The sequence below is a fragment of the Jaculus jaculus genome, chromosome 9 (assembly GCF_020740685.1).
Source record: "Jaculus jaculus isolate mJacJac1 chromosome 9, mJacJac1.mat.Y.cur, whole genome shotgun sequence".
NCBI lineage: Eukaryota > Metazoa > Chordata > Mammalia > Rodentia > Dipodidae > Jaculus > Jaculus jaculus.
In genome coordinates, this window is record NC_059110.1 from 34,809,344 (window position 1) to 34,831,491 (window position 22,148).

Genomic DNA, 22,148 nt, shown 5'->3' on the forward strand with positions numbered 1-22,148 from the left:
TCTTGAACTCATGAGGAACCGCATGCCTCAGGAGGAATCATAGGGGTCTGTGGTCCTTTTTGGCTCTAAACTTTGATTTTTAATCACATTTGCTCTCTCCTATAAGGTATCATACATAGCTAGCAAGCTCTCTGCTTTTGCTGTGTGTGCTGGGCTTGTTGGTAGATAGGTTACTTTCTTTCATTGCTTTCTAAATTCACGTGGGTAACGATATGCTTAACAGTAGTAATTCCTGCTTACTCAGGTATGTGATGAGAATGAGCCCAGACATTGTAAGCTTATAGCTCCTTCCTGGACCTCCCAAGGGAGTTGGCCACTTCTGTGGTATCCTTCCTGTTCCTGTCTTAACGCCCTTTTACATGTGGATAATGATTTGTTTACATGTCTGTCTTCCATGCTGGAGTAAATTCCCTGTCAGGAAAAAACCTTCTGTAGGCCTTTGGGCCTAAACTCATGTCTGATACCAAGGAGACATTCAGCAAATGTTTCTCAGGTATTGCAGATAGAATTATGGGCACTTTTGATTGGGACTAGCTACCTGCAGTTGGGCTTCCGCAGACCAGACCACACCAGAATGGAGTTATGCTAGGTGCTGGATAATCAAACTGAACTCTGAAAAGGGCCAAATTTCAAAACCAAAACAAATGGAAAACCCACAAAAACTCAGGAGATTCATAGTAACTAGTCAACTGCAAGGAAGTCCCTTCTGGTTTAACCCTATCAGGAAGGTAGCTTTGAAAGGGTCAGTCTGTTTTGTGTTTCTCCGTGTCTGCTTTCATGGGGAAAAGCTAGCCTTCCCTGCTCAGCTCATTGGCACATTTGTTTTATAGAATGAGATATTATTTCCCTTTTCTGGAATTGCTTTTCCCACCAGAAAGAAAATGCTGCTTAAAGTCTTTAAACTGAACTTGTACTTTTGTCTTTTTTTGTTTGTTTGTTTTTGAGGTAGGGTCTAGCTCTAGCCTAGGCTGACCTGGAATTTACTCTAGTCTCAGGCCTCAAACTCATAGTGTTCCTCCTACCTGCCTCCCAAGTGCTTTTGCCTTTTTTTTTTTTTTTTCAGTATGAGAGGAGGTGGGGATTGGTGTGCTAGGGCCTCTTGCCACTGTAATCAAACTCTAGACTTGTCTGCCACCTCGTGTGCATGTGCGACCTTATGCATACATCACCTTGTACGTCTGGCTTATGTGGGATTTTGGGGAGTCAAACATGGTTCCTTAGTCTTCATAGGCAAGTGCCTTAACTGCTAAGCCATCTCCCCAACCCACTTTTGTCTTTTTGACAGCCATAAAGTAGAATGAAAAAAAAATACACGTTGGCTAAATAACTGCATCATTTTCTGATGTTTCCGAGTTAATAGTTACATACAAAAGAGCATATTTGGCTGAAGATATGGCTCATTGATTAGGGAGCTTGCCTGCAAAGCCTGGTGACCTGAGCTTGATTCTCCAGTACCCACATAAAGCCCGATGCACAAAGTGATGCATGCATCTGGAGTTCGTTTGCAATAGCTGGAGGCCCTGTCATGTCCATTTTTTTCTCTCCTTGCAAATAAATAAAAAAGTGTGTGTGGCTGGGGAGATGGCTCAGGTGATAAGAGTACTTGCTATGTGGATGAGGACCTGAGTCCAGTCCTCAGCATCCACATAAAAAGCCTGCACAGAATGGCACAGGAGAGGAACGGATCCTGGGCCCTTGTCAGCCAGTGTAACAGAAAAATAATGGCAGCTCCAAGTTCAGTGCGAGACTCCAAGAAGAGCAATAGAGGATACCTGATGTCTGTTCTGCCCTACATGCGGATGGGGTACACAGCTACACATGTATGTGCATGCACATGCACACACACCACAGTATGTGTTGGTTGAGTTTTATTAGAATACTGTTTTGTTTGTTGTCAAGGTGGGTGTCTGTCACTCTGAAGCCCCAGGCTGGTTTCAAACTCATATTAATCTACCCCAGCCTACAGAGTGCTAGGATTAAAGGCATGGACCACCACACCCACATGGCTCCACCAAGAGAATACTTTTTGATGTTTTTAAAGCAGTCACTTTTTGATCAGAGATTTTAGCCATCATCCATTTATTGGGAATGTTTTTTTTTTTTCCAGTACTGAGGATTAAACCACTTAGCTGTATACCCAGCCTTTTATTCCCTTTCTTTTTCCTTATATTTATTCCCACTTCTCTCCATAGCCCTTGTAAAAATAGAGATCATGCTCTGAGCCCCACAAATGTATAAAATATTACATTTTAAGAAATGTAATTCTGTTTAATGTAATTGAACATGTGAATATATAGCATTGCTAAGATATATAGTTTGGGAAGAAATTCTGCAGATGAGCCATCCACAAATTATTGTGTGATGGTGTGTGGTTAAATGAGAACTTACACGTTGGAGCCCAGGCTCTAGAGGAACAACCCTCATTGCCTTCTGCTGACATCAGATGCCTCAACAGCAACAATACTATGACAGGCAGGCTTTTAGAAAGTCTTAGAGACCAGCTGAAGTCCATCTTTTTGGAGAGTTAAAAATCTTCTTTGTATTATTCAGGAAGTTTAATTTTACATGGGATTTGGTAAGTGGGATATGGGATTCTCTCTAAAATCAGTGGGAGAAAGAAAGAGGGAAGGGGAAGGGAAAAGGGATGAAAACAAGGGGTAGAGGAGAAGGGAAGAAGGAAAGGAAGTAGAAAAAGATGGAGAGAGGGAGAAGTAGGAAGGAGGAAAGGGAGGGAGGATTTATTTCTGAGAACTTTTTCTGTGGTTTTAGGGTTGTCCACCCCCCTCCCCCATGGTAGGGCAGGTGATCACTTCTTAGAGGAAGGCTGCTGAATGGAGATGGAACACTGAAGGAATTTTGTCTTCTCTATGAGAATGACGTTTTTCTGCACTGAGTTTTTGTTCCTATGGTTTTAGAGCTATGAGTTGACACATCACACTATTGGGTCCTTCATGTCTTTTACTTTTATTGAGGTAGGTTTTTGCTATATAGCCCTGGCTGGCCTAGTACTTGGTTCTTAGGCTAATCTAGTCTCAAATTATGGTAGTCCTCTTGTCTTAGCCTCATGTATGCTGAGATTACAGGCATGTGCCACCACGCCTAGCCTTTACATCTTATTTAATACCTTTAATTTCATAGTTTTTTTTTGGTGGGGGGGGAGGAAGGACACTTTAAAAAAAGTCAGGCTATCCTGGGTTTAAGTAATGTTCTTCATAGGCTTATATACAAGTAATGGAAAATGTTCCCCATCCTAATAGCAGTTCCCTTGAATATTTGAATTTTATGATGATGGCACAAAGTGGAGTTTTACAAACATTTTCTCAAGATAATTTTGATACTGAGGTGTTTGTGTTTCAGCATATATATTTTGTATACTTGAATGTATTTAAAATCATTCTGGAAACATAATTTAGATGACACTGTACCTATGTGTATATTTCTCTGCCAACAGCCCACCAAGTAGACTTAATATAATGTATTACATTTCTCGGGATCAGTTTGCTTATCTGGAGAATAAGGATGTTAAAATAGAGAGGTAATAGATGGAAAAATTCACTGGCTTTGAAGCCTACCAAACTGGTATAAACTTTGGCCCAACCAGTGACTGGTTGTATGAGCCCAGAAACTCATTTAATTTTTTCAGAGTCTATTTCCAAATCATGGTGCCACACAAGTTATTGTATCTCAGTTCTCTTAATCTTTCTTTGACCAATGAGATTCTCATGTTTTCTGAGCAGAATCTTTTACCTTGAAAGTCTGCAGGAGCTGAGCAGAGCTTGATTCCTGCTGAATGAGGCTCAGGCGGCTAGAACGGGGCATCTTAGATGGTGGGGCAGGGGCGGCGCTGACAGTCTTGTGCTGGGGGTCAGAAGTGTAAGTTGGCTTCTTGTGAGGCCTCTCTTGGTTTGTAGATGGCCGTAGTCCTGCTCAAGAGAGACAGCGAAGAGAGCAAGTGAACTTGCCTGAGCTGCCTGGTGCCCATCTCAGGAGGGCATGGCTTCATCCTCAGGGCAGCCCTCCTCACCCACCCCACCCTGCCACCGAGCCCAGTCTCATCCACATTTGCCTTCCGAAGCTCCCACCTCTAGAGACCCTCACGCTGGGAATTCCATTCTAAGTGCAGACTTCAGTAGAGGACACGGTTCTGTTACAGCAGTCGGGGTTGGAGGGGTGTAGAAGAGAAGAGTACGGGAAGCACGGGCGAGGTAGGAAGTGTCTGAGGTGGCGCTTGGAGCCAGTGCCATAGGTCAGTGGCCGTCACACTTGCCCATGTCATAATGCAGTACATTTTACAAAAATGTCTGGAGCTAGTGTTCTTCCAAGTAAGTGTATTATTACAACAAACTTACAACCTTACATCAATAACTTCTTAAAGTTTTAAATTTATTTATTTATTTATTTATGAGAGTGAGCAAACAGGGGTGTATCAGGACTAGTTGCTGGTGCAAATAAGCTCTAGATGCATACACCCACCACTTTGTGCATCTAGCTTTATGTGGACACTGGGGAATTGAACCCCAGGCCTGCAGGCTTTGCAAGCAAGCACCTTTAATCACTGAGGCATCCCCTCAGCCCTTGAAGTTTTGTGTTTGCGTATTTTGGCAGAGATTAAGAGCTGCTAGTAAAACTTATTTTCAGTAAGTCTTCTCATCCAGGAAGCCTTATTCTCTCTCTATCCTTTGGTACAAGTGACAACTTGTTTATTGAAATAGCTAAAGTGTTTCCTTTATGATTGGAAAAGACCTCTCCCTCCTCCCCCTTTAAGACTGCTGTAGGCACATGTGAGCAGACCATCTCTCATTGACTGGGAACTGCTTTGTCAAGAGCAGTGTGGTAGGAGGATGAGGCAGTAAAACTGTCAGTGTTTCAGTTCTCAACTTTGTTTTTGTTTTTGGTTTTTCTAGGTAGGGTCTCACTCTGGTCCAAGCTGACCCGGTATTAGCTGTGTAGTCTCAGGGTGGCCTCAAACTCTTGGTGATCATCCTACCTCCGCCTCCCAAGTGCTGGGAGTAAAGGTGTGCGCCACCACGCCTGGCTCAGTTCTCAACTTTAATGTAAGTCTAGAAAAGAACTGTAGAATTTAAGTTGTAGAAATTAATGGGGGCGGTATAATCGAACTGAGGAAGATTTCTAATTTCTCAGATCATTGTGACCTAGATCTTAGAATTGATATTTTTCTTTAGTGATTTTACTGACAGATGGATGTAGGACTATTTATTTTCAGTCATTTCTCAGTTTACAATTGACAATATAAAGTGGGTTTACCGGAGCTGGGAGCGGGCTCAGTCAAGCACATGGTGTACACAGTGGGGGAGGGGGGGGCTAGAGTCCCTGGCGCAAGCTACTAGCTCCACTGGCCGAATCGGTGAGCTCTGGGCTCTGTGAGAGCTGCTGTTTCAACAAATAAGGTGGAGTGTTTGCAGAGAACACAACCTCGATCCTCCATGTGCATGTTTCCACACACATGGCAACATGTATGTGCGCACGTGTGTGCGTACACACAGGCACACACACCCCACACCCCAGCCAACAAGCCAAATTTATCAGCTTTGTACTTGTATTATGGACCTCTGCAATGTAGTTTAAACACCCATTTTTATATGTGACGGGAGTGACTAGATGTTCTCATATGAATGAGTGAAATTAGCATTTCATCTCTGTATATTGAAAATTGGAGACACATACATGGAGGGCGGAATGCAGGAGAAAGGAGGATGATGGGAGGGAATTACAATCGGCATATATTGTGTATGTGTATGGAGGTCAGTAAAAACCAAACAAAAAATAGAAAAATATAATTTAATGTCTCTATAGGATTTCTGTTCTATAGGTCCATTGTGCTGTGGTTTACAGTAGTTTATAAAAAATATTTGATGTGTTGAGTGCATATACTTTCGGTATCTGTTCTTGAATAGAATAAAACGATAAAAATAAAAATAGGGGTGGGGACCTGAAGCCGAACAAAAACCATTACCACAAAAGTTAAGCAAGAAAGGAAATTCTTAGTCATCAGACAGTGACAGAGATCATAGAACTGCGGTTTTGTCATTATTCCTAGTCGCATTGTAGAAGGGACTCTTCTTCAGTCAGTGCATGGAGCAGGCGGCAGGAAGCTGACTGTTTTCTTTGACCATGTGAATTTTCTAGCTGAGGAATGAAGCCACTTGGAAACAAGCTGGGCTTTTCCACTGAGCATGCCCTTCTCCTGCAGGGTCGGGCTTGGGCTTGGGCTTGGACTTGGGTGGGGCCGCATTTGCTCATTAAGCTTTTGGACGCTGACTTCCATCAGCTTTCCAGTCTTCAATGACAGGAACAGGAGGCAACGGGCTGGATGGACTTCTAGCTGTGTATGTACATCCACGGGCGGGTGGGCGGGTGAGAGCTTGAGAACTTTCTGTTGTAGGGGTTTGATTTTGTGGTGTATGCTTGTTTCTGAAGCTTACGAAGAAAGTTTGCTGTTGAGAGTAAGATTAAATATCCAGGGACTGTTGGAAAACACTTTGTACTGAGTAGATGGGATCTAAGTATGTACACTTTTTTAGTGAGAATATACGTTATATGTGAACCAAGCCCCGTTAAAAGTAAGTATGTGTGTGTGTGTGTGTGTATCATTTGTGTTCATAGTTTAGTTTTAGGCAGGTTGTTTGCATTTTTCTAGGCAAATGTAAAGCTTTGGGAGATTATGATTTATGAAAGTAATGACACTAGTTTTTATATATATATACTTGTCCTATTGTTCCATAGTTGATTTTTTTCAGTTACAGTCTGATAAACCATATGAAGGTTAATTATTTCCTAAAACACTATGAAGCTTTAAGAAAGTTAATTGCAAAGTTATTTTTAGTATATTAATGGATGGAAAATTTCAGCTTAATTCACAGAACATTTGGTTTGCACCCTACCTGACACATTTGACTACTGAGAAGTTTGAATTCACATTTTAACATGTTCAGATTAACATTTACCAAGAACTGTATGTTGTTTTGATAGTCATACCCTGAGTAAATTTTGCTAGAATAAGGGTAGGTATCAGCATCTTCTATAACTGAATATCTAGTCCCATAGTGCAAATTCTGATGTTCAGACTAAACAGCAAACCTCCTCGTGATGTTTTTTCTATCATCTGCCCATCTGATAATCTTTCATCAAAAACAAAACCCTGCCTCTCAGTGCTGCTCCCTAACAGAATGAAAAGCATTTCCACTGGAACCAGAAGGTGATCGCTGTGCTTCCGGGGACTGCCACTGAACTGCTGAAGTGGGGAGGGTACACGTGTACTTAGGAAGTTCAAGTCTTCCATTTATTTTTCCCCAGAAAGAATTACATCTCCAAACGATTGGCACTTTTGTTACTGGGGACTGGACAGATAACGCCAAAGTGAGGCTGGTGACCTGGAAAGGCAGCTGTCCGGCCCTCCCCATCCTTCCCTGGTGTTTTATGACATGTTGGTGATCTGTAGTTAGACACCATGGCGGGATCACATAGAAAGTCTGGTTGGAAAGGCAAAGTTTAAATCTGACAGTTTTGCTTGAAATTTTTGGTGGCCTTTGAAGTTCTAGTACCTGCATATTCCCCAGTGAGACCCCCCTGGAGGTCTGTGAATGCTGAATTGTATCTCCAGGGGCACAGTTTAATGGGCGTAAAAACTGTAGTCATCACTACCTAGCAGTAGTTATTTAAATCTTCTCCTAAGTAAAGTCCTTTTGAAAAAACTCCTCTGCTCAGAATAGAGATATTAAAAAAAAAAAGAGAGAAAGTTTTATAGAATTCCCAGTGGCAGGTCTGTAATCCATTGTAGCTGTGGCTTTTCCTGCCTGGGGAAGTTGCTCTGATCACTGCAGACTTGGAAAATCTGTAACTGTGACACTCCAGCGTCTTCTGCCAACTGGACTATCACTAGATGTATTTACCTAAATGGTAACAATCATTCAGTTTTGAGTTGTTTTGAAAGAATATATGTTCTTTATGGACATAACTCTTCTATAGCACTATAAATATTAAAATGGCAAAAAGCTAATGAGCAAAACCTTAAGAGTCAACTATGCTGTTTTTTGACAGGTTTAGATCTCTGCCCATCCACTGCAGAGTCCCAGGGCTTTCAGAGAAGAGGATTTGAAAGCAGGCTCCAGCTTGGTGGACTCATCAGAGTGTGGGGCATTGATTGACTTTGACAAGCTTTTGTCTTATGACCTATTAAAATGCAGCGTCTGCAGCCTGTGCATTTATCCCATGCAGTTAACCTTGGTGGATTTGTTATTAGCTTATTTGGAAAGATCCTCCCAAACCACTGCTGTTATTTTGTTGCTACAGAATATAGAGTTTATTTATACAGAAATGGTAGTAGAGATTACCTCTTGATACCAAGTGAGTGAGTCTTAATGGCGAGGCTGGGTGGAGATCTCGGCCTCACTAAAGCAGCTTCGATGCGCTCAGAAAAAGCCCGCTCGCTGGAACATGCATGAGCACAAGGTGGCTGGTGGGGCCTGTTCTGCTGGAGTCAGGCTGAAGCGCCACTGGAGGAACCACTCATTGGAACAGTTTTCTTTCCTGTAGTGTGGTGGTCCAAGTAAATGCCACACAGATAGTAGGAACATCATAAAAGTGTTATTGAGAAGCACCGGATGCTCGACACTGCACTGGGAACATGTACTTATTCACCTCACAAAAATGCTACTCTCTTCATGGGAGCATATTAGCAGATGTGGGGCAGGGAGGAAATGTGGTGACATCTTTGTGCTTGTCAGGCCGGTTTGTTCCTGCTTTTCTCCAATGAAGGGGAAGCTGCTGAGAGAGATTGGGATTGTTTATGTGTGGCCATCTTAAACATCTTAAAATTTAGTGTGAACCTTCACTTTTCCACTTTATCTTCCGTTTTAAAAATGTCCTTAACTTTCCGAGTGCTTTAAGTGCTGTCTTCTCCTCCGGCAGATAATAGCAACAATCTCTTGTGGCCTTAACTGCACTTGTATCAGCATTGTTTTCATAGAAGGACTTTTTGTTTAAACTCTATTATGAGGTCAGGAGGGTAAAGTAACAATCAAGGGTTTCTCTGGAACTCACTTTCCCCTCCAAATGAACAGCTCTTAACAAGTGATGCTATTTTAAAAACTTGGGTTTTGAGCTTGTAATTATGAGAAAGCAATCCATATAGGGTTATGTTGGTCTGTGAAGTAATTTGAGTTGGAGGCTGGCAAAAGTCAATTTCTTTAAGGATGTAGAGACAGCATGAAACTTCATATGCCTGGAAATCAATTTTGTTTTAGGCCATCTTAATGCTTCTGAGTTGAAACAGACTGGAAGATTTCTGGGCTCACACTGTTCATTTGTGTGGCTGGAGCTGTGTGACAGGGCAAGATGACGCTGCTGTTTGCAGTACTCATTCGTAGTATTTGCATTGTCCCCACGAAAGCAAGCCAGGGACTGGAGAGATGGCTTAGCAGTTAAGGCGCTTGCCTGCAAAGCCAGGTGCACAAGGGGGTGCAGGCGTCTGGAGTTTGTTTGCAGTGGCTAGAGGCCCTGGCAAGCCCATTCTCTCCCTCTCCTTCCCTTCCCCTTCCCCTCCTCCTCCCCCTTCCCTCTCCCTCCCCCTTCCCTCTCCCTTTCTATCAAATAAATAAATAAATAAACTTAAAAAAAAAAAGAAAGCAGACCAGACAAGTGGGATTCACTTAATGCATCAATACTGTTCTTCTAGTAAAGTACTGATGTACTTTAGTACTTACGGAAACATCATCTTCCATATGTACACCACTGTACCTCACCCTCAAGTGCCACCTACCCTTACCTGTAATCACAGTTACTCTTCTAGAATCTTCTCTATTGTTCCCAGTACACAGGTAGATGTGTGTGTGTATACACATGTTCACACAATACTCACCTTCCACATGTTTTGCTAAAAGTCAGCATATCTGCTACCAGAATCTGGGTTTTGGTACCTAACAGTGTGCTTTAGGTTATTTCCATTACCCATATATCATTTCTTACCTTCACAAGTGTATAGTATTCTGTTGTATTCTTGTGGATAAAGTCTCTTGTATGGGGCCAGATGCACAAAGCGGCATGGAGTTCATTTGTAGAGGCAGGTGGCCCTGCTGTGCCCCTAAAGTCCTGTGTCTTTTCCCTGCCCCCATGTTGCTGGGTGATGATCCTTTGTTTTTAGAATATTGTGACAGCACCTTTTGTGTAATTCTGTGGGATCCATCACCACAGGTAGGATCGCCAGTTTACAGTTTGCACACATTGGAATTTTGATAGCTATTGGCAAATGGACTTCCATAGGGCCTGTAGAAGTTACTCCTCCAGGGATGGAGAGATGGTTCAGTGGTTAAAGGCTTATGCCAGTCCAGTGGCCTGGGATTGATTCCTCAGTACTCACATAGAGCCAGATACACAAAGTGGTGCATGTGTCTAGAGTTTGTTTGCAGTGGCAAAGGGTCATGGCGTACCCATTTCTCTCTCTCTGCTAACAAAATTATTAATTTTTAAAAAGTCTTCCAGCAGAACCATATGAGAATGCTTCTGCTCTAGTAGCCTTGTTCAGTGATTATGATTTAAGTGTAGACATTTTCACTTGAATCTTTTAGCTACATTATTATTATTACTTCGTTCTTTCAAGTTAGGGTCTCATTTTAGCCCAGGCTGACCTGGAATTCACTATGTAGTCTCAGGGTTTCCTCGAGCTCACATTAATCCTCCTTCCTCTGTCATCCAACTGGTATTAAAGGTGTGTGCCACCATGCTTGGCTCCTTCCTCCACCTCCTTTTTTGAGATTGAGTAGCCCACGATGGCCTGGAATTGACTATGTAGCCCACTTGGCCTCCAACTTCTGATCTTCTTGCCTTAGCCTCCTGAGTACTAGAGTTCCAGGCATTCAGCACCATGCCTGCCTTTTGCCTCACTTCTTTCACTTTGGATGCTGGGAGGTATGGTTTGATAGTTATTTTATTTTTTGCCCCATAAATATTCTTTTGTTGTAGCTCCATGCTCATCTTTTAGCATCCCCACCTCCAAGGCTGATATATATCTCCCTAGCCAATTCAAAGTGGAATTTGTTTATTTTGATGTTAAATGTTTTATTTGGATTTTTCTTCAAGTCATTCTTTTTTATGTCCTAGTTGTTTAAAAAATTGTTGAGAAGTTCCATAATTATAGACAACAAATGATGATAATTCCCTCCCCCCTCACTTTCCCCTTCACAACTCCACTCCATTATATCTCCTTCCCCTCTTAATTAATCTTTTATTTTGATGTCATCACCTTTTCCTCCTATTATGAGGGTCTTGTGTAGGTAGTGTCAGGCACCGCCAGGTCATGGATATTCAGGCCATTTTGCATCTGGAGGAGTGTTTTGTTAGGAGTCCTACCCTTTCGTTGGCTCTTGCATTCTTTCCACCTGCTTTTCTGCAATGGACCCCAAACCTTGGAAGGTGTGATAGAGATGTTGCAGTGCTGAACACTCCACTGTCACTTCTTCTCATCACTATGGTGCCTTTTGAGTCATTCCAGAGGTCACTGCCATCTGAAAAGTGAAGCTTCTCTAATCAAAAGTGAGAGGAGTATTAATATGTGGGTATGAGCATTAAGAGAAGTTTTATCGGGCAGCTTGGTGAGCATAATATATGAATTTAGCCAGACCCCAGTAGGCGTTACACTACCTCCCCGTCATAGGTTTTCAGTATCAGGCATGTATTCCCTCCCATGGAGCGGGCCTCCAGTCCATGGTTTCCCCGATAACAGTTTTGTCCTAATTTCTATCATACATTTTTTTCTAAAGTAGAAAGACTCCAAAGAGCAATGAACTTGACCAAACAAAGAAGAGTGGACATTTTGTCTTTGATGAATATACTATTATTATTTATTAAGTTGAAACTTTGTATGGATACATCAAGTGGGTACAATCCTCCTCCTCACTGCCCCACTCCACAGAGGACCCTCCTTACTGGGATTGCTGGTGTTCACTATGGAGTTGTGGAGTATGAGTTGTGAGAGCAGCTGTCAGTCATTGTATATAAGGTTAATTACTCTCACATTCAACTAAATAGCAACAATAATTGGCTTGATGCTTTCATATTCTCCTTACTGCAGTATGGGAGGAAAGGGAATATTATACTTTGAACACTTACACTTTTTTGTTTTATTCTTAGAGTTGTTAATTAATGGTGTGTTTCTATAGTATTAAGTTTTAAAAGATTGAGTCTGTGGGATAAGACTCAGAATTCTGATTGCTATGGCCCTTAGGTATGATGGTCATAAAACTCAGTGTGGGGTTGGGGAAGATGGCTCAGTGATTAAAGGTGTTTGCAAAGCCTGACGGCCTGGGTTTGATTCTCCAGTACCCATGTAAAGCCAGCTGCACAAAGTGGCACATGCATCTGGAGTTCAAGCGTCTGTGGTGTACCATTTTCCCTTTCTTTTTCTCTTGTATATAAAGAAATGGATAATATTTTTTAAAAACTCAGTAAGAAGCTGGGTGTGGTAGTGCATGCCTTTAATCCCAGCACTTGGGAGGCAGAGGTAGGAGGATTGTCATGAGTTCGAGGTCATACTGAGACTACATAGTGAATTCCAGGTCAGTCTTGGCTAGTGTGGGACCCTACCTTGACACTCCCCCCAAAAAACTCAGTGAGGAATAATGATTGAGTTCTATATGTACTTTAGTTCTCTTCTCCCCTTCTCCTGCCCTCCCTTTCCCCCTTTTCCTCCCCTCTCTTTTCCTCCCCCTCTTTTCCTCCCCTCTATTTTCCTCCCCTCTCTCCTTTCTCCTTTTCTTTCCTCCTCCCTCTCAACCCCCTACCTCCCTTCTTTGCTTCATGTTGGTCTTTTTTTCCCAGTGAGGCAAGGGTGCCCGTGAACTCCACATCTTCTTTCTTCTTCCTCCCAGCTGCTGGGGATTATGGGCCTGTACCAATACATCTGACTTGCTTTCAGTTTCTTAATGCTTGTTTTCCAGAGAAGTTGCTTTTGGGTGTAAGAAGCTGTTTTAGCCCTAGGCATGCATTTCCCATTGCAGAAGCTCCAGCCTGGGACCGCACCACGTGTGGCGTGATCAGGGTGTGTCTTCTTTTGTCTGACTCCTGTCAGTGTCCTGTATTCTGTCAGTGTGCCCTTACGCCTTTCTTTCTCAGTTTCAAGATGATCACAACATTTCTAGGAGTTTTGTATAGTTTGTTCAGAGCCTGGAAAGGGGCCTAATTCTCCTTGAGGCTCATTTTAGAGAGAGTGTCTTTCCCAAATGCCTACCAGCAGATGTTTGGCATGTCTTCTTGACAGGGAGGAGGAGGTGCAAGATGGCCGTAGGTCAGCAGAGCAACATCAGGAGCATCCTGGAGCCAGGCTCTGTGAGGGCAGAAAGCTGAAATAAATGTGGGTTCTATTAAAAAGGGAGAAAGAGCAGAGGAAAAATGCATGTTTGGTGAACCCCAAGCCTGCTAGACTTGAACTGGCAAAGGGCAACAGTGCAGTCATATCTTTTGATTGTGTGATCTTAATTTCAACTCGATGGCAAAAGTGTGTTGTTCTTGTATGTCTTTTATCTCCCTTTAAAAATAAATATGGTGGGCTGGGCACAATGGTGCACATCTTTAATCCCAGCACTTGGAAGGCAGAGGTAGGTGGATCCCCGTGAGTTTGAGGGCACTCTGAGACTACATAGTGAGTTCTAGGTCAGCCTGGACTAGTGTGAGACCCTACCTTGAAAAAACAAACAAACAAACAAAAAAGTATGGTGGGCTGTAGGGGTGGCTTAGTGTGTTTGCCTGCAAGGCCAAAGGGCCCAGATTTGATTCCCCAGGACCCACATTATCCAGATACACAAGGGTGCTTACATGTCTGGAGTTCGTTTGCAGTGGCTGGAGGCCCTGGCGTGCCCATTCTCTCCCTCCCTCCCTCCCTCCCTCCCTCCTCCCCCCTCTCTCTGTCGAATAAATAAATAAATAAATAATAAAATATTTAAAAATAAGTATTGTATAGCATGTTATAGGTAGGGTGGACGGCATTGGATTATTTAAGAACTTTATTATCTTCAACATATGGATAATATGCACTGACCAATAGTTTCTTTGTAATACATTTGTATTTATTAAATGTAGCACCTAGACCATCTGATCCTTATAGAGAAGTAAACCTACAACAGTCACCTCTTCCAGCATGGTCTCCACTAAGGATCTATACTACTTGCCCTTGCAATTGTTGTCTGCCTTTTTTTGTTATTCCTTCTTTCTCTTCAGATATTCTATCCCCAGACCTTTTTTTCTTTTTTGTTTGCTTTTTTGAGACAAGGCCTCTTGTGTTCCAAGAATGACATCAAACATTTGCCGCTGACTCCCCCCACCACCTCTTCTTCCCAATCCTGGGATTACAGGCATGTACCAGCACACCACGTTTCTGCATGCTGGGGATCAAACCCAGGACGTGTACATGCAAGCGCTCTACCAGCTGGGCTACACGTACCCATCGCCCTTTCCCACCTCTCCTCCTCCTGAGTGCAGGAAGTACGACTAGTGTTACTGTGTGTTTCCCAACTAGAATAGGTAGCTGCTGACTGAATCATTCCTTATTTGCATTGCTGTATTTGTTTTTCTCAGATTTGATGTTTTAATGGAAAATAGTGGGATGTTAAAAGAATCTTCTCTTGGGCTATGGTCTGTTTGGGGAGGTGATTATAAGGAAGTGATTGTAGATATCAGCAAGTTGCTGTACTTATCCTCTACCCAGTCACAACAATTTCAGATGAAGACTACTTTTGTCACATTTAGAAAACACCTAAATGAGATCTGTACACACATTGTAAATACTTTATAAGTTTATGGTTATTTGTTGTGGTTTTGTTTTTTATCTTTCTCAAGCCTCTCGTTATCTCCTCACCACCAGTTTTGAAGTTTATAATATATATTTTACCATTTTGTAAATTATGGACCCTTAAATAATGATTTCTGTTCTGTGGGAAGAAATGAAAGCCGTCATTGCTGGTGATCTCAGCACAGGACAGGAGCCGCTCAGCTGCTAGCCACACCCACCCTGTTTCTTGCCTAAGGATTGTGTGAACCAGATGGACTTTCAGACTAGCCCAGGCTCTTTAAAGTTTTAAGGAAACATCTGTACCTAATATTAGCACAAACCTTTTATTTAAAGTTCTTCATGAGTGCATAGTTACGTGTCCATCTGTTTTGTGTAGCATTTTAAGAGCCTGTGCTTCAGACCGCATAATGCTATATGTAGGTAGTTTGGGCTAGTAATCAAGACATCTCCTTGGTATTTACCACTTTGTTTTTTACCATTAAATATTTGTCTTTACCTAAGCAGTGCTAGTCCTTGTTGGTGATGGTTTTCTGCTTGGTTGCATGATCAGTGATGCATGGTTTTTCTCTGGGAGCTGATGAAAGTAGCAAACACTTTCCTCAGCCCTGACGGAGCATGCCAGCATGGTAATTGTGTGAAAACCACATGCTGGTCTAATGGACTGGCTCTTCCCGGTAGTGTTCTCTTCACTGGTGATAAGGAGAAAGGTCTTAACTTAGTATGTTATATAACTGTACTACTGATGCATGGGAGTAATTGTGCTGTCAGTATTGCTGTACTTTAGGAAACTTTATTTTGGTTTTGGCTTTACCCGTCTAACTTTATCTTAGGCAAATCTGGCTTTGTGGATCTCGGGTTCCTTAAAAAAATTGAGGATAGCCAGGCATGATGGCATATGCCTTTAATCCCAACATTTGGGAGTCAGAGGCAGGAGGATTGCTGTGAGTTCAAGGCTACCCTGAGATTACATAATTCCAGGTCATCCTGGGCTAGAGGAAGACCTTACCTTGAAAAACCAAAAAATAAATAAGTTGAGGGTATCAGGCTGGATAATTTACTATTATTCATTCAGTAAATAATTACCCCTTTTGTATGCTAGTCTAGATGGTGGTAATGGTGTCTACTGCTGTAAATGAAAGACTCCAGTCCTCATGGGGACTTCATTTTAGTGGACATGGATTGCAGAGTAATTAGAGAGCTGCTAGTTTATCTTGGTTAGTATAGACAAGTGTGGGACATGTTTTTTCAACTTCCCTTAGATGGTTCTGCAGCTCTCAGGATGTAATTAGAGAGCACATGCTAGAAATCAACTTTGGTATTTTCATGACTAGTCCAGAAATACTCCTCACTTTCATGTGTATTCATGGAAAAGAACATGGCAAAGAAGAAAAGGTTTCAGTGCAGTATGGTTCCTGTTTGTGCTTTCAGCTCTTATTGGAAGACATTTTGAGTTTTAAGTGCCTAAGAACAGGAAGTAACATTGAACATGTGGGTCTTAGAGTTATTTCTCCCTCTTTTGTAGGACTACTCTCAAGGCTGTTATTGTCTTCTGATCTCCTGTTTCACTATATAACTCCTGTCTTTTCCACGCCCATGCATGCATGTTTTGTTTTTGTTTTTGTTTTCTTTTTGAGGTAGGGTCTCACTCTGTCCCAGGCTGGCCTTGAATTCACAGTGATCCTCCTACCTCTGCCCCTGAACCACCACACCCTGCTTTCTTTCTGTGTTCTTGACACGCAGGTGGTCTTAAGGGTTCTTTGCTGAATCCTCTAGTATTAAGCAACAATTTCCCTAGGTGATGTCAGCATCCCCTGTGCTTACAGCTATCCATGCATATGGCCACAGCTCCCAAACTGTATCTAGTGTGTGCCCACCCTCTTCAAAGCCTGCTGCGTTTACTGGCCAACTAGACATTCCACAATCATATGAATCACAGTGAATTCAAAATCCAAGTTAGATGTCTTGGCCAGACCCATTATCCCAGGATACCATGTTTTCATGGATAGTCACACGGTCTGCCATAGTCGGCTATGTCCAGGACCTTTCTTCAACCATGTCCTCTGTAACTTTGAGTATTCAGTCTAGACCCCCAACTCATTTCTAATCCATATCTGTCCTGTGAGATTCACTTTTTATTCTTTACCCCGTTTCTGCCTTCGTACAGAATAGGGCCTGAATCATCTGTAATCTCCTTAGTGTCTTTCTGTTCGTCTCTTCTCTCACCCTGTCCTTTGGTTGGGCTGTCTGAAAGAAGCTGGTACATTACTCCTTACTTACAGTGCTTGTATGGGAGTTGTCATTGTGAATTTCAAGGTCTGTCCATGTGGAAACGTGTGTTGTATTCTTTCCACATCCTACTGTGTGGACATGCCATGGTTTTAACCGTTCATCCGCTGTAGGCTTTTGTGCTCCTCTGGGGGTAGTGACAAGTGACAGTCATGCCCAATGCTACCATGAACATTGTCTTTCTTTCTGAGAGAGAGAGACAGAGAGAAAGAGAGAGAGAGAGAGAGAGAGAGAGAGAGAGAGAGAGAGTGTGTGTGTGTGTGTGTGTTGCCCATGTGCACACAGATAGATGTACCCCATGCATGTGCTGAGGCCAAAGGAGAACATCCAGGGCCCTCCCCCCCACTGTTGGCTCATCTGCATGTTTCCCAGAAGTGGAGTCTCACTGAACCCAGAACTGTTGTTTTGTGTCAGTCTGGCTGACCAGTAATTCTCTGCTCTCTGCTCTTCCCTCGGCTGGGGACTGGTGCAGGAGTGTGTGACCCTGGTAGCAGTTCCTCCTGAGTCATCTCTGTGGAGGCTTTATGAACATTTTCTGGGGTGTATACTTAGCAGTGGAATTTCTGGGTCATAGGGTAAATTTGTGTTTAATTTAGAAATGTGCAATTCTTTTTAAAGTGGCATTACCATTTTCATTGTTAGAAGCAGTGTGGTGAATTCTAAGATTCTACATCCTTACCAATGCATGTTACTGCCCGTCTATCTTCCTATGGCTGTCCTAATGGATGTGACATGGTGGTTTTCCTTTGCATTTTCCTACTGACTGATGAGGCTGAGCATCTTTTCATTGCTTATTAGCTAAATACACACACACACACACACACACACACACACATTTTGGGGAATTATCTACCTAAATCCTTTGTCAAGTTTTAAAATAGGTGTGTGTGTGTATTTCATTGTAAGTATTCTTCATATAGTCTGGATAATAGACCTTTTATCATTAGATAGTGATTTTCCAAAGATATGAATAGTATTTCAAGAATCAAAATTATATTCTGGGCTAGAGAGATAGCTTAGTGGTTCAGCACTTGCCTGTGAAGTCTAAGGACCCCGGTTCGAGGCTTGATTCCCCAGGACCCCATGTTAGCCAGATGCACAAGGGGGCGTACGTGTCTGGAGTTCGTTTGCAGTGCCTGGTGACCCTGGAGCACCCATTCTCTCTCTCTCTCTCTCTCTCTCTCTCTCTCTCTGCCTCTTCTGTCTGTCTGTTGCTCTCAAATAAATAAATAAAAATAAACAAAAAATTGTATTTGTACATACTACAATGTGGATACACTGAAAACATGCTACGAGAACATGTCATGGTTTCATGATTCCATTCATTTGGTGTCCAGAACAGGTAAATCCATGCAAACTGAAAGTAGATGATGTTACTGGGGAAGGAAGAAACAGAATGAGAACTGGAAGATCTAAGATTTCTTCTTGGGAATAATGAAAGTATAGAATTAGTGGTGATAGTTGTATATATACTATTTTAAATATACTCAATGGTTGTTCACCATTTTAAATATACTCAGCATCACTAATTGTGCTATTCAAAAGGGTGGATTTTATGGTTAACTAATTGTACATCAAATCTGCTTTAAAACAATTGTGCTTTGGTTTAAAAAAAAAAAAACAACTTGGTTGGGCTGGGCATGGTGGCACACACCTTTAATCCCAGCACTCTAGGAGGCAGAGATAGGAGGATCATGGAGAGTTTGAGGCCACCCTGAGACTCCATAGTTACATAGTGAATTCCAGGTCAGCCTGAGCCAGAGGGAGACCCTACCTCAAAACAAAACAAACAAACAAACAAAAAAAACTTAGTTGTGTGTGTGCATGTCTGTGTTTAGGCAAGTGTGTGCACTATGGCATGTGTATGAAGGTCAGTCTGCCCATTCTGTTTTTTTCTTATTTATTTATTTATTTATTTATTTATTTATTTATTTATTTATTTATTTATATGAAGCAGTACCTCCCTCTAACCCATGCTGATCTGGAACTCATGGTAATCCTCCTGCCTCAGCCTCTGGAATGTTGGCATTAAAGGCCAGCTTGTCTACCTCAGGTTGAGGCCATAACTTTGCCTCTGCTGTTCCTTGCTGCATTTTAACCATGAGCTTTTGGGAAATTCTGCAATCTCATACTCAGCATGCTGGGATTACAGAAGGACTATGACTTCTGGCTTTTTACTGTGGTCTGGGGATTGACCTTGAGTACTCCAGTTTGAATGGCAAGTGTTTTATCCACTGAACAATCCCCCTAGCCCTGTTTTTTTTTTGTTTGTTTTTTCTTTTTTGAAAGCCTATTTAAGTTTGTACCATTTTAACAGATGGTTGAGGCCTTACCCATCGGTAGGGTGCCAGCCCTGAAGCTTGCACCATGAAGGAGAGGGCCAGAGGAGCTTGGTCTTCTGTCTCCACATGTAGTGTCTTTGTTCCTGGTGTGCCACCTCTGAAAAGGCCCTCTTTATTGGTGTAAATTACGCAGTTATTTTTAGATTCAGTTTAAAGTTTGTTTTAATTAGTTAAGATAGAGTAAATCAATAGGTATATTGTTTCACTCCATAATGTCTTTATTTTTCTTGGATTCAGGCTGCTAGATGTTTTTGTCATGCTTATGCACAAGGGGAAAGGAAAAGGGGCTTGAGGTTGGGTAGGCTAAAGGCTTGGAGTCTTGATTATGGTTTTAATCCTTTTCCCCAAAGCTTAACTTATGCATTGGAATGGGGATGGTGAATTATTATAGGATTTAATATTAGAAAGTGGAACAGTTTTACATTTTTTTGTTCCAGATTTAATTTTGAATTTTTAAAAAAGTTTATTTGCAAAGAGAAAGAAATAAGATGGGGTGGGAGGCGGGGGGAAAGCGTGTCAGTATGGCCATAACAGGACCTCTTGCTACTGCAGACGGCTACAGGTGCTCGTGCCGCTTTGTGCCTCTGGTTTACTTGTGTACTGGGGAATGGAGCCTGGGCTGGCAGACTTTGCAAGCGAGTGCCTTTAACCAGTGAGCCATTTCCCCAACTCCAGATTTATTTACTTATTTATTTTTGAGGTAGGGTCTTACTATAGCCTAGGCTGACCTGGAATTCACTATGTAGTCTCAGGGTGGCTTAAAACTTACAGCAACCCTCCTGTCTCTTCTTCTCAAGTGCTAAGATGAAATGTGCCCACCACCATGCCCTGCTCAGGGTTAATTTTTTATTAGTATTAGACATTTAACATTGGCTTTTGGACTGGAGACAAGGCTTATCGGTTAAGGTGCTTGCCTGTGAAGCCTAAGGGCCCATATTTTATAATCTCCAGGTCCCACATAAGCCAGACACACAAGGTGACTCAAGTGTGCAGGGTTGCACATGCACACAAGATGGCACAGGTATCTGGAGTTTGATTGAAGTGACTGGAGGCCGTGGCATACCAGTTCTCTCCCCCTGCCTCCCTCCTTCTCTCTGATAAAAAATACAATAAAAAAGTTTTTAAAATTGGTTTTTATGCTACCTAGCATTTCTTTCTTTTTTTAATTAAGTAGAAATTTTGCATGGGCATATCATGTGTTGGTACCATCAATTCCTTCTTGCCTGCCTGCATTCCACTGATGGCCCTCCTCAGTGGCATTGCTGGTATTCCACATGGGGCTGTGGGTTATGAGTTGAGAGAGCAGCATCATTGTTGGGCGGGGCAATGCCTCTGAATATTCCCTCCCACCCTCTTGCTCTTACATTCTTTCCACCCTGTCTTCCGGAAAATTCCCTGAGCTGTGGTGGGTGTGTTTTGAGTCTACTTTGGTGTTGAACTCTCAGCCGCTTCTGGACTTCTGCTTTGATAGGTGTTGAGTGTCCTCACTGTCTGTCTCCGTCATCCTGGTGCAGGTTATCAAGCTTGCTGTGGAATCAGCAGTCTTGCTCATCTCCCTGTATTCCTATTCCTATAGGCTTTGGTCAGTGAGATGTGTCTCAGGACTGTCTGTCATTGTTGACAGTATGTCCATACTGCAGTGTAAAGGCCCCCAAATATGGAGAAAGGTCATTTTCCCTAAACATTGGCCTTTTCGTGTCACTTGTTTACAGTTAGATGAAACTAAGTAAAACATCCTCTTTTTTGCCTCTTGGCGCTGTGGGTTGCAGCTGCACAGTTGGTCAGTGCTGTTGTGAGGCTGCTGGGTCTGTGAATCCAATAGGGAATTCCAGTAGTGTCTCCCTTCCCTTTTGTGCTTAAGAACATTCTTTTCATTTCTGCTCTGTCCCTTTTGTCAATGTCATTCCTCTTCCCAACCATCTTACCTTTTCCTTCCCTTCCCCTTGGCATCAGACCCGAAGTGGGAGCATTTGTAAAATTCTTTTTTGTGATCTTGTTTTGCTACAGTATAAACTGGAACCATGACTACTGAAGTTGGCCCTGCATCCGAAGTGAAGAAGGACTCTGCTCAGCTGGGAGCAGAAGCCACTAAGGAGAAAGCTAAAGAAGGAGCAGAAAACCAGCAGAATCAGTCGTCAGAGCCAGAGGAGGAAAAAGGTCCGCAGCCTGCTCCTGCCGCCGAAAGCCAGAGTAGTCCACGCCGCCGGAAGAGAGAGAAAGATCCATCCGAGAGCCGAGGAATTTCTCGGTTTATACCACCATGGCTTAAGAAACAGAAGTCCTATAACTTAGTACTGGCCAAAGATGGAGGAGATAAAAAAGAGCCTACCCAAGGTGCTGTGGAAGAACAGGCTTTAGATAAAGAGGGTGCCCTTCCGGGAGAGGAGAGTCGGGCCAAGGGTGATGCTGAAGAAATGGCTCAGAGGAAGCAGCAGGAGGCCAAGGAGGAGGTCCAGGAGGAAAAGCCCTCAGTGAGCAGTGCTGAGACACAGGTATGCGTGAGGCTGTCTGGGAAGGAGAACAGAGCCACTCAGGAAAAGAAGGGTTGGTTTGTTTTGTATCATTTCAGATTTCTTGAGTGGAAAGGACTGTTTTGGCTTAATGTATCTGGAATATATAGGTCTTGGATTGGTCTGTATATCATATAGCCTTCTGTCATTCCTTTCAAAACCATTTCCAAGGTAACAAAGCGGAACACCACTCTGCTTCCTTCCTATCTCTCT

The 22,148-nt window shown here is 42.6% G+C and overlaps 1 protein-coding gene across 22 annotated transcripts in view; it reads left to right on the forward strand.

The window, feature by feature from the left end:
• Epb41l2 (erythrocyte membrane protein band 4.1 like 2) overlaps positions 1-22,148 on the forward strand; it is a 205,447-nt gene that overhangs the window by 79,346 nt on the left and 103,953 nt on the right. For 3 of the 22 annotated variants that reach the window (XM_045159031.1, XM_045159033.1, XM_045159034.1), the window contains exons 1-2: positions 6,294-6,347; positions 21,433-21,917. In XM_045159031.1, the coding sequence (XP_045014966.1) occupies positions 21,447-21,917 (471 nt within the window). In that variant the 5' untranslated portion in view covers positions 6,294-6,347; positions 21,433-21,446. Of the gene's footprint in view, positions 1-6,288; positions 6,348-21,432; positions 21,918-22,148 lie in introns of those variants that run through there. The other 19 variants (XM_004651208.2, XM_045159037.1, XM_004651210.2 and 16 more) reach the window with 10 other exon arrangements.